The sequence below is a fragment of the Gossypium hirsutum genome, chromosome A10 (assembly GCF_007990345.1).
Source record: "Gossypium hirsutum isolate 1008001.06 chromosome A10, Gossypium_hirsutum_v2.1, whole genome shotgun sequence".
NCBI lineage: Eukaryota > Viridiplantae > Streptophyta > Magnoliopsida > Malvales > Malvaceae > Gossypium > Gossypium hirsutum.
Window position 1 is genome coordinate 108,588,826 of NC_053433.1, and position 13,822 is coordinate 108,602,647.

The following is a 13,822-nucleotide window of genomic DNA, read 5'->3' on the forward strand; positions in this document are numbered from 1 at the left end:
ATAAGTGAGATCCAATTCTACCTCATACTTAAAAATGGGTAAATTAGTCCATGTGCATTAAATTAAAAAGCAAATTAATCCTCCTAAAAAATTCATCCATTTTTATTGTTAAAAACTAATATTTACATGTTAACATGAACTACATGTGAATCTATATTATTGATGTTTATTATTTATTATTTTGAATAATGCTGCTTTCTATTATTGATATGAATTAATATATAAAATACTTTAATTATAATTTAAATTTTATTTATTACAATAATATTTAAATTGTCAAATAAATTAATATATTTTAATTATATTGAACAATTTGAATAATAATTATTACTTTACACTAAATACAATAATTAAAAATATATTATTTAACTAATGGACCCCTACCACATTTGTTCATTATTTTACTAACATTTTCATTTTAAATATTTTTTTATTTATTTTTGTAAGATTCATTATATATATAAACAAGAGCTTATGCAAAAAGAAAAAAAGAAAAAGAAAAAATCTTGGATCAACTAGTAATATATTCATAATAAATATTTTCTCAGCCAAAATCCTTCCATTATTCTTTTTCCTAGTTTTACAATAATAATTATTAGAACATGAATTTGGAAACATCAAAATACATAAATTAAAAAAAAATTAAGTTAAATTGCAGCATCTAACCTTCAAAAGAATAAAATACATGTTTCCCTCTTTCAGATTTTCCACTTGCTTGTTCAAGGGCAGTCATGGCGTTTTCTTGCTTCTAGAAACACACAGCCATTGTCTTGGATTCAAAAGATCATCGTCTGCTATGCTAGGAACGTGCCAACTACCGCTTTCCGATTCCTACATTGAAATTAACAAACTTTTAATATGAAAATATAATAAATCCATAAGTATATTTTATTTGGTTGCTACTAAGGTTTTAATGTTAAATATAATAACTTCTTCATAATATCATACATCAAATAAGAGTTAATTACTTTGTTTCCTTAACCAATAGAAACATGGCATCTTAAAGCATGAAATATCCAGTGAAACCCAAGGATTTAACCTGTCTCTCTCACCTGAATAACAATTGAATAAGGGGGTGGCATACGAAGCACAAGACCAGTCCTCGTCATAGATAACCGAACCTACAAATTATCAAGAAAATGAACATTATTTCATTTTTTTACAAAGGTTAATAAATGAGATTGTTGGTTAAATATATTTCATTCTTACCAGTTAATCTTGAAATTGCCAATAGATATACAATATAGAAGAGGTTCTAAGTGGTTAGATTCAAATCCATACCTACTGAAAGTCGTTCTTAAGAGTGGCTACATGGACCAACTAGGCTCCTAATTCTTATATTTAGGGATTTCTTTTCAACAATTGATTGCTGCTTCTCTGACTATAATAACCACCTAAAGTGTGCGTGAAGCTAGTTTCGCAAAGTGTGCACTGAAATATAGAAGACAACATGAAGAGAGCGAGTGAGAGAATACCTGATGCTTCTCTTTCCATCTTGGAAAAAAGGAATTCCCTAATAATTGGAACAAGTGGTCCCTCATTTCATCATTTGTCACTAGTAAACACTTGCAACTAACAGCAGCATATAGCCAATACCTACAAAAATAATCATTCAATTGTCAACACTTCCCATAGTACAAGATTTTGTTTATTTGAGTTTTCAGTATTATATATCAGTATTTACTAGGAAAGTTTCAACTTCAATCCATAAGTTAAAGGGCAAACCTATTTCGATCTCAAATTTTAAAACTAAATCATCAACAAATCAAACACAGCATTCAACCCTTGATGTATAGAAAACATCTTTCTAGTATATGTTAGTTGGTTAGCTCCTAGTTTGATACATGTAGCAATAAGTTTATGAAAAGAAAATAAACATAAACATATTTTTGAAATTATAACCAATGAATAGCTAATAACTAAATTTCCAAATAACTTTTATGACTTTGACATGGTGTGTTTTATTTAAGAAAAAAATGCATACTATATTTAAGTAAAGCTTCGTCCGACAAATCTAACACAATTGTTTGGGCAAAGCCAGGACCATAATCAATTCACGCCATTGCTGTCTATCACCAAAAGTTTAATACGATAACGCATTAAGTAGAATGCATTACCTGTGTTGAGTTTAGACATTACCTCAATGTTCTGAGGTATAAGCATTTGAAATTAAAAGTTTAATCTATGAATATCATAGCAAAGTTTTAAAGCACTAGCGATGGAGGATACTTCTAAAAATCAATAATATAGATACAAAAGCATAAATATGTTCTGAACTATATAAAAACACTCTAAACCTATTGAAGCAATTCATTTTAACAAAATCAAATGGAATGGATATTCCATAAAGTAAATGTCTGAATAATAAATAGGCCCAAAAGTAGTCTGCAGGTAAATGAGCTTACAATTTAACTTTTGCTTCAATCCCATCAGTAGACCTCAGCAAGTCTTCAATTGGTGCTAATCAAAAAAACCTAAAGTTTATTTTTGCAAATGAACAATTTTTTCCCCTTTTCATTTTCATTTAAAAACGATTGGATTAGCATTCAAACCAATAAATTTAACCAAAATGATGCCAGTCAACTTCAATTAACAAATCACTTAAATAATTTGGCATTTCTTTCTAAGTTGTTCCCATTAGCTTAAGACTTATTATAAAACACAAGAAGAGCATAAACCTCCCTATAATGCTTATGCCTCACACATATCGATAACACCTAAACTTTGATGTGCCTAATAGCTGCCTCCAAGACATCACCCAAAAGGTAACAAGGTAGAATAATCAATTAAAAGCAACATAGCTACGGTTGTCACATAAATGGATAGTTCATTGATTGATAAGATGTGGCTCTGATTACACAATGAATATCTATAAGGTCTATAAGACAGAAAATGAATGGAAAGCAGAGCCACAATTGTTTGCAATATCACTCAGCTAAGGGTCATAAATGCAGATGATACTGGATGAAGGAAGACATACAGAGAAATGGAGATGGAAGGGAAAAAGATGGGCAATGCATGGGGAAGAGAGGGGAAATCTAATTGCAGATTTGATTAAGTGCATATTTTCAAGGAAATTTACATGAAAATACATGCACTTGCATTGACACCCCCCCCCCCCGGGCGGGCCCAAAAAAACAGATTAAGGAAAAGTAATAAAAAAAAAAGCAGAAATTGAAATTGAAATACAAAAAAGAATATGACCATTTGAGGGGAATATATTGGGAGTTTCCCCGTTTGAGAATATGAAACAAGAACTTACCAATCATCATTTGATCCATAAGGAGTAGCATAAAGCACCCCAGCCCTCTGCCACCTCTCTAACCACTTCCTCTTATTAGGATCCCGTGCAATCCGACTTCGATGCAAAATAATAAGTGGAGACCTTTTTGTTGGACTCATTTGTTGTAATTTATTTACAACATTTTTAAGCTACAACCACAAATAACAGTTAAAGACATCGTAGATCTATGTCTTGCATCAGTAATCATCTGTCATGATTATTTCTCTCGACCTCTATTCTTATGTAATATAATGCCAGGTACCAATCCATATGCTTCTCTTTAATCAGACTCATAACTCATTTAGCCTCAATTAAAAAAAAAAGATTAATTGTTTAAGAAAACATAATCATCAATGAAGGTAACATCTAAATTGATCCTAGTACAAATATGCAACATACATCCAACACTTCTACTTGAAATAATTAGGAAATATAGCAAGTACAGGTATCAAGATCTTGTTCTAAAATATATAATTTATCAACAAAGTTAAAGCAAAAATAATCAAATTTTAGAAGTGTGAAGTCAACTTTTACTTTTAATGGTAAGTGAAACAAAATCATTCATCTATTATAAAAGAGTATATACTGACCAAAATTCATTGTTCATAGTAGCATTAAACATGCAACATGATTTGTTTTCAGTAGAGAAGCAAGATCATCTAGCAAGATATATAAGAACCCTTTGAGATTACCTTTATTCTTTGTTATGAAAACATAATTTTCAGGGGAGAAAAACAATTTGGACACTATCCTGATTGATAATTATCTATGACTTAATGTAAAACAATTGATTTGATTTGATTTGACTTGACTTGACTTGACTTGACTTGATTTAAGATAAAATACACAAATACTTCAACAAAGAAATGGGGATGGTGACATGGAAATATTTTGTTTATGGGGAAGAGGCCTGGCCAAATATTTGAGACAGATGATCTAAATCCATGATCTGTCTTGCTTAACATAAAACACATTATGCTTCTTGCAATAGCCCCCCTTACCTGGTTCAAATTGAAAGCTTCTGAGTTGATGAGAGCCACATTTGCACCATCTACAACTGCATCAAATGGTCCATGCTGCTGCAACCACTCCTGGATCAGTGCACTTTCTAATCAGCTATGTTATTATTGAGAACCACTTGAACTAAATATGAATCACTTGCCAAAAGCATACAGAAGTATGCAATGGCATCAGAAAAAAGTAAGTGGCATCAGAAAACCAGAGGAAACTCACTAGTAAGTTATGCTATTTGTAGCAAGCTGAGGACTAAAAATGAAATGCGATCACCTCTAAATGTTATTAGATTTGTTCACAACATTACAAAAACGGGCATGCCAAATTTTGAAACAATTCTGGTTTTTCCGGTACAGAACAGAAAATTACAGCTTTATATTCATGAAAAAGTGTAATATATAAAGCACTCAATCAGCTACCACAGAGGAGAAGTGAAATAGTATTGGAGAAGGATAAGCAAGAGAAACAAGGGATGGGAGACAAAAAGACAGACTGGAAATTGGATGAGAACAAGGGGCAAAAGGAGAGAATCAAGGATAAAATCCCTATAATAAATCTCTTAATTAAGTTCATCATTCATCATTTACATAACACAACTGAAACTGAAGTAACATAAGCTTCTATAGGCTATAATCCCTGTTACTTGTTAAATTAACAGACTAACCAGTATAAATAACCTAAAAGTCCCTTCATTACATACATACATGCATACATACTTACAGACACAAACACACACACACGCACAAATCAAAAGAACACACCCAAAGGTTATTGCATGAACTTGTTCTCTCCAACAGTGTTTAAAATTAACAAATTTGCACATCGCTATCCAGTAGATTTTAAATGCCAAAACTTAGAACAACTAGCAACAGAAACTCCCAATTTCTCAAAGTTATTATATCAGAAACTAGAAAACGATAAAGTTTAAAGACTTACCTGGAACTGAACGAAATCAGCTCTAACCTCTTTACTGCATGCTAATTCAGTTAATTTAGCAGCAAAATTCTCCGTCTCTTTTGGATCAATATCAATACAAACAAGCTTCTCACCACAGGAACGACACACACCATTCTCAGTCATTTCAGTCCTCACCACCCTCCATCTCCCACTTCCAAGCCACCCTAGCCCATGCCACCCTCCTCCTCCTCCTATAACTGCTTCCTTTATCTGCTTCACATCCCATTTCTCAGCCCCAACACTTGCAGCATCCTTTGATTTAAACCAATCCTCAACAACTTGAAGGGTTGATTCCGAGACTTGCCTCACTGAGGCTCGAAATCTTTGCAACATCTCATACACCTTGTCGGCCTTCTTCGTATTGATGCTAACTTTCAGAAGAGCCGAAAGCTCAGGCTCCTCAGGCGTCACCCCTGATTCAAACATATGAGCATCCACTTCATATGCTTTCTCTGCATTCCCTTTCTCACAGAATCCAAGCAAAGCCGGCCCGTATGACCTTAGTCTCGGCGGGATTCCAAGACTCTTCATCTGCTTCACCAATTCAAAAGCCATATCCGGGTCTTCCCTTGCTACTGCCAACCTTGCCATGCTTGTAAAAGTAGTCTCATTGGGAGAAACTTCATCTCCAACCATTTTCTGAAAAATCTCAAAACCCCTCTTCAGTCCTAATTCCTTCAACTCATTCAACTGACTCCCATCTCCACTCGCTTCACGAGCACACAAATAAAGCAACATATTGTAATGGTGAAGTTTCAGACTAACCCCATTACTGATGCTTTCATCATACAAACGAAGCGCTTCCTCAAGTTTGCCGTGCTTCGAGCACATATCAAGCTTAATTTTAAGCAGAAACGCAGGTGATTCCATTCGTGCTTTCTTCTTTGCTTTGTTGGTCATTTCATTAGTTCTACTACTACTAGACGCATTCAAGCCTGATTTCTTAGCAGTAGCAACCGCAGATAAGTTTCTTGTTTTATCAACAGCAAAGAAATTTACATTAACGTTCGAAATACTAACAAGTTTGGCAAATGAATTACAATGGCCAGCCTCAAAGATGCGAAAAGCGCGCCGGAAACCACGCCGGTAAAGTAAAGAAAATGGGATTTTATTAAACATTGAGAGTGAAGGGACAAAAGGGTTTACCTTTAACATCACTTTTTGCTTTCAAAAATGACAAATTTATAGAAATAGGAACGAAGTGAATAACAAAAAAACTATTATAGCTGCGAACACCATTGCGTTTTGGTGGTCTACATGGATGCCAGTAAACTGTTCGATGAAATGATTGAAAAAAGGAGAAAAAAATGGTCGGGCTGGCACCAAGCGTGCCAGAAGTAGTAGATTCACAGGGCAAGAAAAAGCGAAACTTTAGGAATTTGAGAGGGATAAGGTGATGAAGACAAATACGCTGGCTCCAATCGGCAGCAGGTAGTTGCCGGAAGAAGTTAGGATTCTCGGGTGGAGAGAGGCGTCTAGAGGGTGAATTTAGAGGGAAGACGAAGAAAGAAGCCAGCTAGGATAAGCTTTTACAAGCCCATTATCCGGCCACTGTCACAGAAAAATAATAGTTGCCTAGCTTTAGACATGATAAAATATAATTTGATTTATATAATTCGATTTAAAAGTACCTCAGACTATATTTTGCTCTTTTATTAAAAATTAATAAATTAGTACATCCATAATATATTAAAGGGTAAATTAATTTTTTTATTAAAAATTTTATTTATTTTTATTATTAAAAATTGATATGACTGGGAAAATAACAATATGAATGTGCCGTATTTTTATGTCTTATGTGCAAGGTTTAAATAGGGATTATTCTTATTTGTTTAATCTAGATCGCCAAGTAAAAAATTTTAATAGAATCAAAATTATTATCAAGTAAATTTTTTATTCAATTATTTTAGTAAAATTAATTATATATGTGATAAATCTTATAAATAATAAAAATATATTTAAAATGAAAAAGTTAGTAAAATAATGAACAAATGTGATATTGGTCCATTATTTTTTACAATAAATATTTTTGATTATTATATTTAGAGTAAAGTAATAATTTTTATTCAAATCGGTGGACATAGTTAAAATATATCAACTTATTTAACAATTTAAATATTATTATAATAAACAAAGATTGTTAGAAAATCAAGGTTTATTATCTTTTGATGAGTGAATCGTTGACCGTAGTGGACTTTGTGGTTGGGGCCAATATTGATGTCTCAAATTCAGGCATTGGTCGAATCACTGAAAAAGTTAAACGACGACCAGAATTGTCGACTGAAACTAATGACCCTATTGTGGATGGGGATGGAAGGAAGGTGCTGAAGGCTACTGTGTCGAGGCAACTTATAAGAATACACTGATGGAATTGTCGAACTCAAATGATTCATTGCAGATGTTAGAGGATTTTGAGATTCAAGAAGGGGATTTGCGGACTGAGTTGGTCGATAGGATCCCATCAATTATGTTCTCTAACAAGATATAGGATTTCATTTGAGAGAAAGATAGCCAAAACGATCATTATTAAACTTTTGGGAAGGAAGATTGCTTTTAATGCCCTGCTGAATAGAGTCACAATGTTATGAAGAACCAAGTGCTCATTCCAACTTATGGATTTTGAGAACGATTACTACCTAGTTCGCTTTAATGATGAAGAAGACTATAACAAAGTGTTGACTAACTGGCCATGGGTGATTTTTGGGTAGTATTTGACAGTGAGGCCTTGGTCACTGGATTTCTCGACAGCACAGGTTGAGGTAGGCATCCAAGTTGTGTGGGTTTGTTTACCTAGTGTTTCGAAAAGCTACTATTCGAGTTTTCTCCTTAAAGTTATTAGGTAGGCCATTGGATTAGTAGTCAGAATTGATGAGAATAATGACAATGCAAACAGGGGAAGATTCGCAAGAATGGTCATTTGTGTAAACCTTCGAAAACATTTGGTTTCTAAAGTTGGAATTAATGCATGTATGCAGAGAGTAGAGTACAAATCTTTACCAAACGTATGTTTCAGGTGTGGGCTTTATAGTCACGGGATTGACTTATGCCCGAAGGAACGCCCCCATCATCGATAGAATAGCCTTCTGTTAAGGTGCCAGTGCTAGAAAAATAAGTTCCTTGGGATTTGCAACAGAGGATAGAAGAAAAAGATTACGAGTTATAGATAATAGTTGAGCGCCGGAAACAACAGAAAGGGAGACGTATGGGGGATAATGAATTAATTAAAATTTCAATTCGATTAATAATTAATTCATTTGTTACCTTATAATTATAATGCAAGTATAACATAGGTATGATTTTATTTAATTGAACAACTTACCAAAGCCAAAAATAATACAAACATGATTTTAATAATTTAAGCGAACAAAATGAAATCAATCTAACACAAATTAGATTTAAGTCATTTTAATTAAATCAAGAACAACAAAATAAAAAATATTCATGTTCATAACCTTAACATAAACAAGAAAAAGTAAAGAGAAGAGAACTAGGAAACAGATCCCAGTGTTTTTCCCAAGCTAGATTAGTGCGCTCCTATTTTTTTCCGCTTGTTCTGTCAATTCAAGGCCTTCACAAACACTTGAATGTTGCTATTCCAAGATGGATGCAAGCCCTTTTTCAAGAGTAGAAATCGGTAATGGAAGAGGACAAAGGAAATGGAAGAGAGAAATGAAGAAATGTGTGGGAAATGAGTTGTGTGAAATGAAGAAGGGAAGAGGGGTACTTATAGGTGAGAATAGCTGCTAAAAATAGCAAAGAATTATCAGCCACTCCCTCTCTCTTAGCCGGCCATGCATTGAGCAAGTTTGAATGATTTAAACTTGCTATTTTTAGCTTGGGAAAAAAAAGTAAAAGCACGAAAAGTGGAGGGGTTTGAATGGTATTTAGGAGAAGCTCAAGGGTTGTTTTGCAAGTGTGAAAATCAACTTATTGGGTCAGCTATATGGACGGTTTGGGCTGCCTCATTCTTGTTGGATCAGTCCTCTTTTATTTATCACAATTGGGTAACTTTCTTCTTTAGACTTTATATTAATTTTTAAGCCAATTAGTGTTGGATAAAAAATAAATATAAAGTATGTATAATAATCATTATTGGACCGTCCTTGGCTGGAAAAAAAATAATTAGCCTTACTCTTGATTCACTTGATGCACAAATTACCCCAACAGTTCAAGCCTTTCAAGGTGTTTGTTGAGCCAATTTTCACATTTTATGCAAAATTGTCGAAAATAAACCAGATTTGTGAAAATTTATTATAAAAATAATTTAAATTCAATATATTAATAATTTAAATTCAATTTAGTTATTTTATAATAAAATTATGAATTTCAACAAAAAATATTACGAAATTGCATGAATTAAAGTTCAAAAGGTGCTAAAAAGTCTATATATTTTTGTGTTTCCAATTGTTTTCTTTTGCACTAACAATTTACCTTTTTGGGACATTAATTTGTATTGGAGTATTTTCAGCTGGTATGTGAGATTTTGTAATTCTCTTTAGGCTAGTAAATGAATCTGGCAGTTCCTTTGTAAAATGAATTATCTGCTGAACTTTTAGCTCACGTTGCTTTGTACGCGTATATCAAACAATGATAATTCATTTCAAGTACTTTATTCATCCAGCTTTTTATTCTCTCCCCTAATGTTGGGAAATCTATCTCATAATAATTAACACCTCATGTCATAACTAAATCTCGAATTAATAGCTCAAAAATATTTAATAATATAAGAAGACTCATATCAATATATATTCCCAATCATAGGCCCATCTTTGTGCGTTGTGGTAGAGCAGTTGGAATATATATCGCACATCCAAAAATTTTAAGATGGAAAATATTTGGCTCTTGACCAAAAGTCAATTGCAGTATTTACTATAACTTGTTGGCCTACTGCACACAAGTACTGTTGCATGCAAAATAATATATCCACAAGCTGTAACAGTGAGTTTTATTCTCATAAGTAATGACCTAGCTATTAGTTGGAGATGTTTGATAAATGATTCAACTAAATCGTTTTATGTGTGAAAATGAGCTACAGGATATATATTCAACTTTTATCCCAGTTGACATACAATAATTATTGAAAGCTTAAGACATAAACTTACCAGCATTAGCAAAATGAATTGTTTTAATTGTTTAATCTAAAATTAATCATTTAAACAAGCAATCTTGCAAACAACAAGTTGCAAGTTGATAACACACGATTATTTTATAGATGCATCTACCAATATCATATAATATCAAAACCATCCACATGGTGGATGAGTGAGCCCATATTTATTTCAGAAATGCAAGACATTAAATCTCAACTTTAGCTAGTGATTTTTAAGTAATCAATTATCACTGAGAACAAGCAACATATGAGAATTTTTTAAATTAAAGAAACTTTTGGTTCTTTAATGAATGTCCATATGAATTCTCAATTAATTTTTGCATAATATATAATCCAAGATGGTCTAACTAGTCACACCAAGTAGTAAATGTATTTGTATCAGTTAACATGTTTTTCAATTGTACTAATAATGTCAATATAAATTTTGATAATAAATAATTTTATTTTCATTCATTTTACTTTATATCCACATATAAGCAGTATTGTGACATTTACTTCTAGAAATGTCTAAATCAATGTGAAGCCCATAATATCATTAACTCAATAAAAGAAATATAATTTGCAAACAATTATTTGTAATATTCACTTCAAGGAATATGCCAAAATCTTTAAAGGTCCAAATTGACTTTAATAATCAAAAGTGATTATAAAATATTTATTGCAAACATTCACTTCAAGGAATGTGCAAAAAATAATTCGGACAATAATATAAGCTGTGAAAAAAAATAAAAAAAATAAAAACACACAAAGATTTTACGTGGAAACCCTTTCGGGAAAAAACAACGGGCAGAGGAGAAGAAAATTCACTATGTCAAATTCGAATAATTACAAGATGAATAAACTATGTCTATTTATAGGCTTGTAAAGCCATATTCTAGTAAGACTGAAACACCTTATTCTAATCAATATCAAATAGATAGAATTTAATAAGGATTAAAAAACCTTATTCTAAAATAAAATAAAAGAAGTGTAATTCTATATAGATTCTTCTTTTATTTTATTTTACCACTGTATTTTATTTAACTAAGGATTCGAGTCACTTAATTCTAACAATCTCCACCTTGACACGAATTCTTAATGAACAAGTTCTTCATTGCGAACTCTCAACGAACAAGTTCTCCACCTCTTCCATAAAACCCCTTAAGGGTTTAACTTCAACAATGAACACCAACCAAGTCTAAGCAATGCTCAAACTTGGTTATAGAAAGTGACTTAGTCATCATATCTGTAGGATTTTCATGAGTACTAATTTTGCTCACAACAATATCACCGCGAGCAATAATATCACGAACAAAATGATATCGAACATCAATGTGTTTTGTTCTCTCATGAAACATTTGATCTTTTGTAAGAAAGATGGCACTTTGATTGTCACAGAATACTGTGCTGATTTGAAGGTCTTCATTGAGTTCACTAAAAAGTCCCTTCAACCAAATAGCTTCTTTACAAGCCTCAATAATCGTTATGTACTCAGCTTCAGTGGTAGACAAAGCGACTGTAGATTGCAAAGTGGCTTTCCAACTGATTGCACAACCACCGATTGTAAAGACAACCTGTGAGAGATCTTCTTCTATCAAGGTCTCCAGCAAAATCAGCATTAACATACCCAATGAATCCATCTCTAGTTCTTCCAAACTGTAAGCAAACATCAGTAATACCTCGTAAGTATCTTAAAATCCACTGAACTGCTTTCCAGTGTTCTTTACCAGGATTCGTCATGTATCTGCTAACTGCACTGACTGTATATGATAAATCTGGACACGAACAAACCATAGCATACATGAGAGATCCCACTGCACTAGAGTATGGAACATGTGACATGTATTCAATCTCATCATCTGATTGTGGAGACAAAACCGATGAAAGTCTGAAATGGGCTACTAAAGGAGTACTAACAGGTTTAGCACTCTGCATATTGAACCTGCAAAGAACTTTCTCAATGTACCCTTTCTGACTTAGGTACAATTTACTTGCTTTTCTTTCTCTGAGAATCTCCATTCCAAGTATCTTCTTTACTGGTCCTAAATCTTTCATCTCAAATTCTTTACTTAGTTAGGCTTTGACATTTCTTATCTCTTCTTTATCTTTTGTTGTTATCAACATATCATCAACATAAAGAAGTAGATACACAAAAGAACCATCACTATTTTTCTTAAAGTAAACACAACTGTCAAAACTACTTCTTTTGAAATTATGAGAAGTCATAAAGGAATCAAACCTCTTGTACCACTGTCTTGGTGACTATTTCAAACCGTAAAGGGATTTTTTCAGCAAGCAAACATAGTCCTCCTTTTCTGAGACTGTAAAACCCTCTGGTTGTTGCATGTAAATATCCACTTCAAGTTCTCCATGCAAAAATGCAGTTTTTACATCTAACTACTCAAGCTCCAAATCATGTATGTCCACAATACTAAGCAAAGCTCGAATCGAACTATGCTTAACAACTGGGGAGAACACATCTATGAAGTCCACTCTTGGAATTTGACTGTAACCTTTTGAAACAAGCCTTGCTTTATATCTAGGTTCTTCAACTCCTGAAGTCCCTTCTATCTTTTTAAATACCCATTTACAATAAACAATCTTCTTCCCTTTAGGAAATTTCACAAGATCCCATGTTTTGTTTTTGTGGAGTGATTCTATCTCCTATTGCATAGCAAACATCCATTTTTCTGAATCTTCATAGCTAACTGCCTTAGAATAATTAAATGGCTCTTGATTCGCATCAATATCTTCAGCTACATTTAAAGCATAAGCAACTAGATCAGCCTCGGCATACTTCTTTAGAGGTTTAATTTCTCTTCTAGTTCTATTTTTGGCGATATAGTATTGTGGTGAAGAAGCAACTCTATTCTCAATTTTTGTACTGGCTTGAGGAGTTGACTCTGTATTAATCTGATACTCTACCTGCTTTTGATTTTCTTTATTGGAGGAGTCTTTAAGAGATAAGTTAGGTAGCATAGCAGTTTCATCAAAAACAACGTCTCTGCTAATCACAACTTTTCTATTTTTAGGACACCATAACTTATACCCTTTTACACCAATTTTATAACCAAGAAAAATGCATTTAATGGATCTCGGTTCCAATTTTCCATTATCAACATGAGCATACGCAGGACACCCAAAGATCTTTAAATCAGAATAATTAGCAGGACTACCAGACCATACCTCTTATGGAGTCTTTTTCTCAATGGCAACGGATGGAGATCGGTTGATCAAAAAACATGCAGTAGAGGCTGCTTTTGCCCAAAACGACTTTGATAAGCTGACATTTGACAACATACATCGAACCTTCTCCATGATTGTTCTGTTTATTCGTTCTGCAATGCCATTTTGCTGTGGAGTATGGCGAACTGTCAAGTGTCTCACGATCCCTTCTGACTTGCACAATCTATTAAACTCATCAGAATAGAACTCTAAGTCATTGTCTGTACAGAGGTATTTTATTTATTTTCCAGTCT

General features: G+C 33.0%; 1 protein-coding gene across 2 annotated transcripts; it reads right to left on the bottom strand.

The window, feature by feature from the left end:
- Positions 1-506: 506 nt before the first annotated feature.
- LOC107896262 (proteinaceous RNase P 1, chloroplastic/mitochondrial) lies at positions 507-6,867 on the bottom strand. 2 transcript variants are annotated; one of them, XM_016821377.2, is made up of 6 exons: positions 5,234-6,867; positions 4,285-4,374; positions 3,263-3,432; positions 1,476-1,596; positions 1,053-1,121; positions 507-831 (listed from the first exon to the last, which is right to left on the bottom strand). In XM_016821377.2, exons 1-6 carry the CDS (start codon positions 6,407-6,409, stop codon positions 730-732), a joined length of 1,728 nt encoding a protein of 575 aa, XP_016676866.2. In that variant the 5' UTR covers positions 6,410-6,867; the 3' UTR covers positions 507-729. The 2 variants fall into 2 exon arrangements, 1 of the variants encoding a protein (XP_016676866.2); XR_005902784.1 differs by lacking the exon at positions 507-831 and adding an exon at positions 2,406-2,460 and having other exon boundaries at positions 1,066-1,121; positions 5,234-6,827.
- Between the last annotated feature and the right edge of the window lie 6,955 nt (positions 6,868-13,822).

Coding starts and splice junctions, on each gene's coding strand:
- LOC107896262 (XM_016821377.2), bottom strand. CDS start 6,409: ATGTTAAAGGTAAACCCTTTTGTCCCTTCACTCTCAATGTTTAATAAA. Junction 1,597..3,262: donor TATGGATCAAATGATGATTG/GTAAGTTCTTGT, acceptor TTATTTTTGTAG/GTATTGGCTATATGCTGCTG. Junction 1,122..1,475: donor GATGGAAAGAGAAGCATCAG/GTATTCTCTCAC, acceptor GATAATTTGTAG/GTTCGGTTATCTATGACGAG.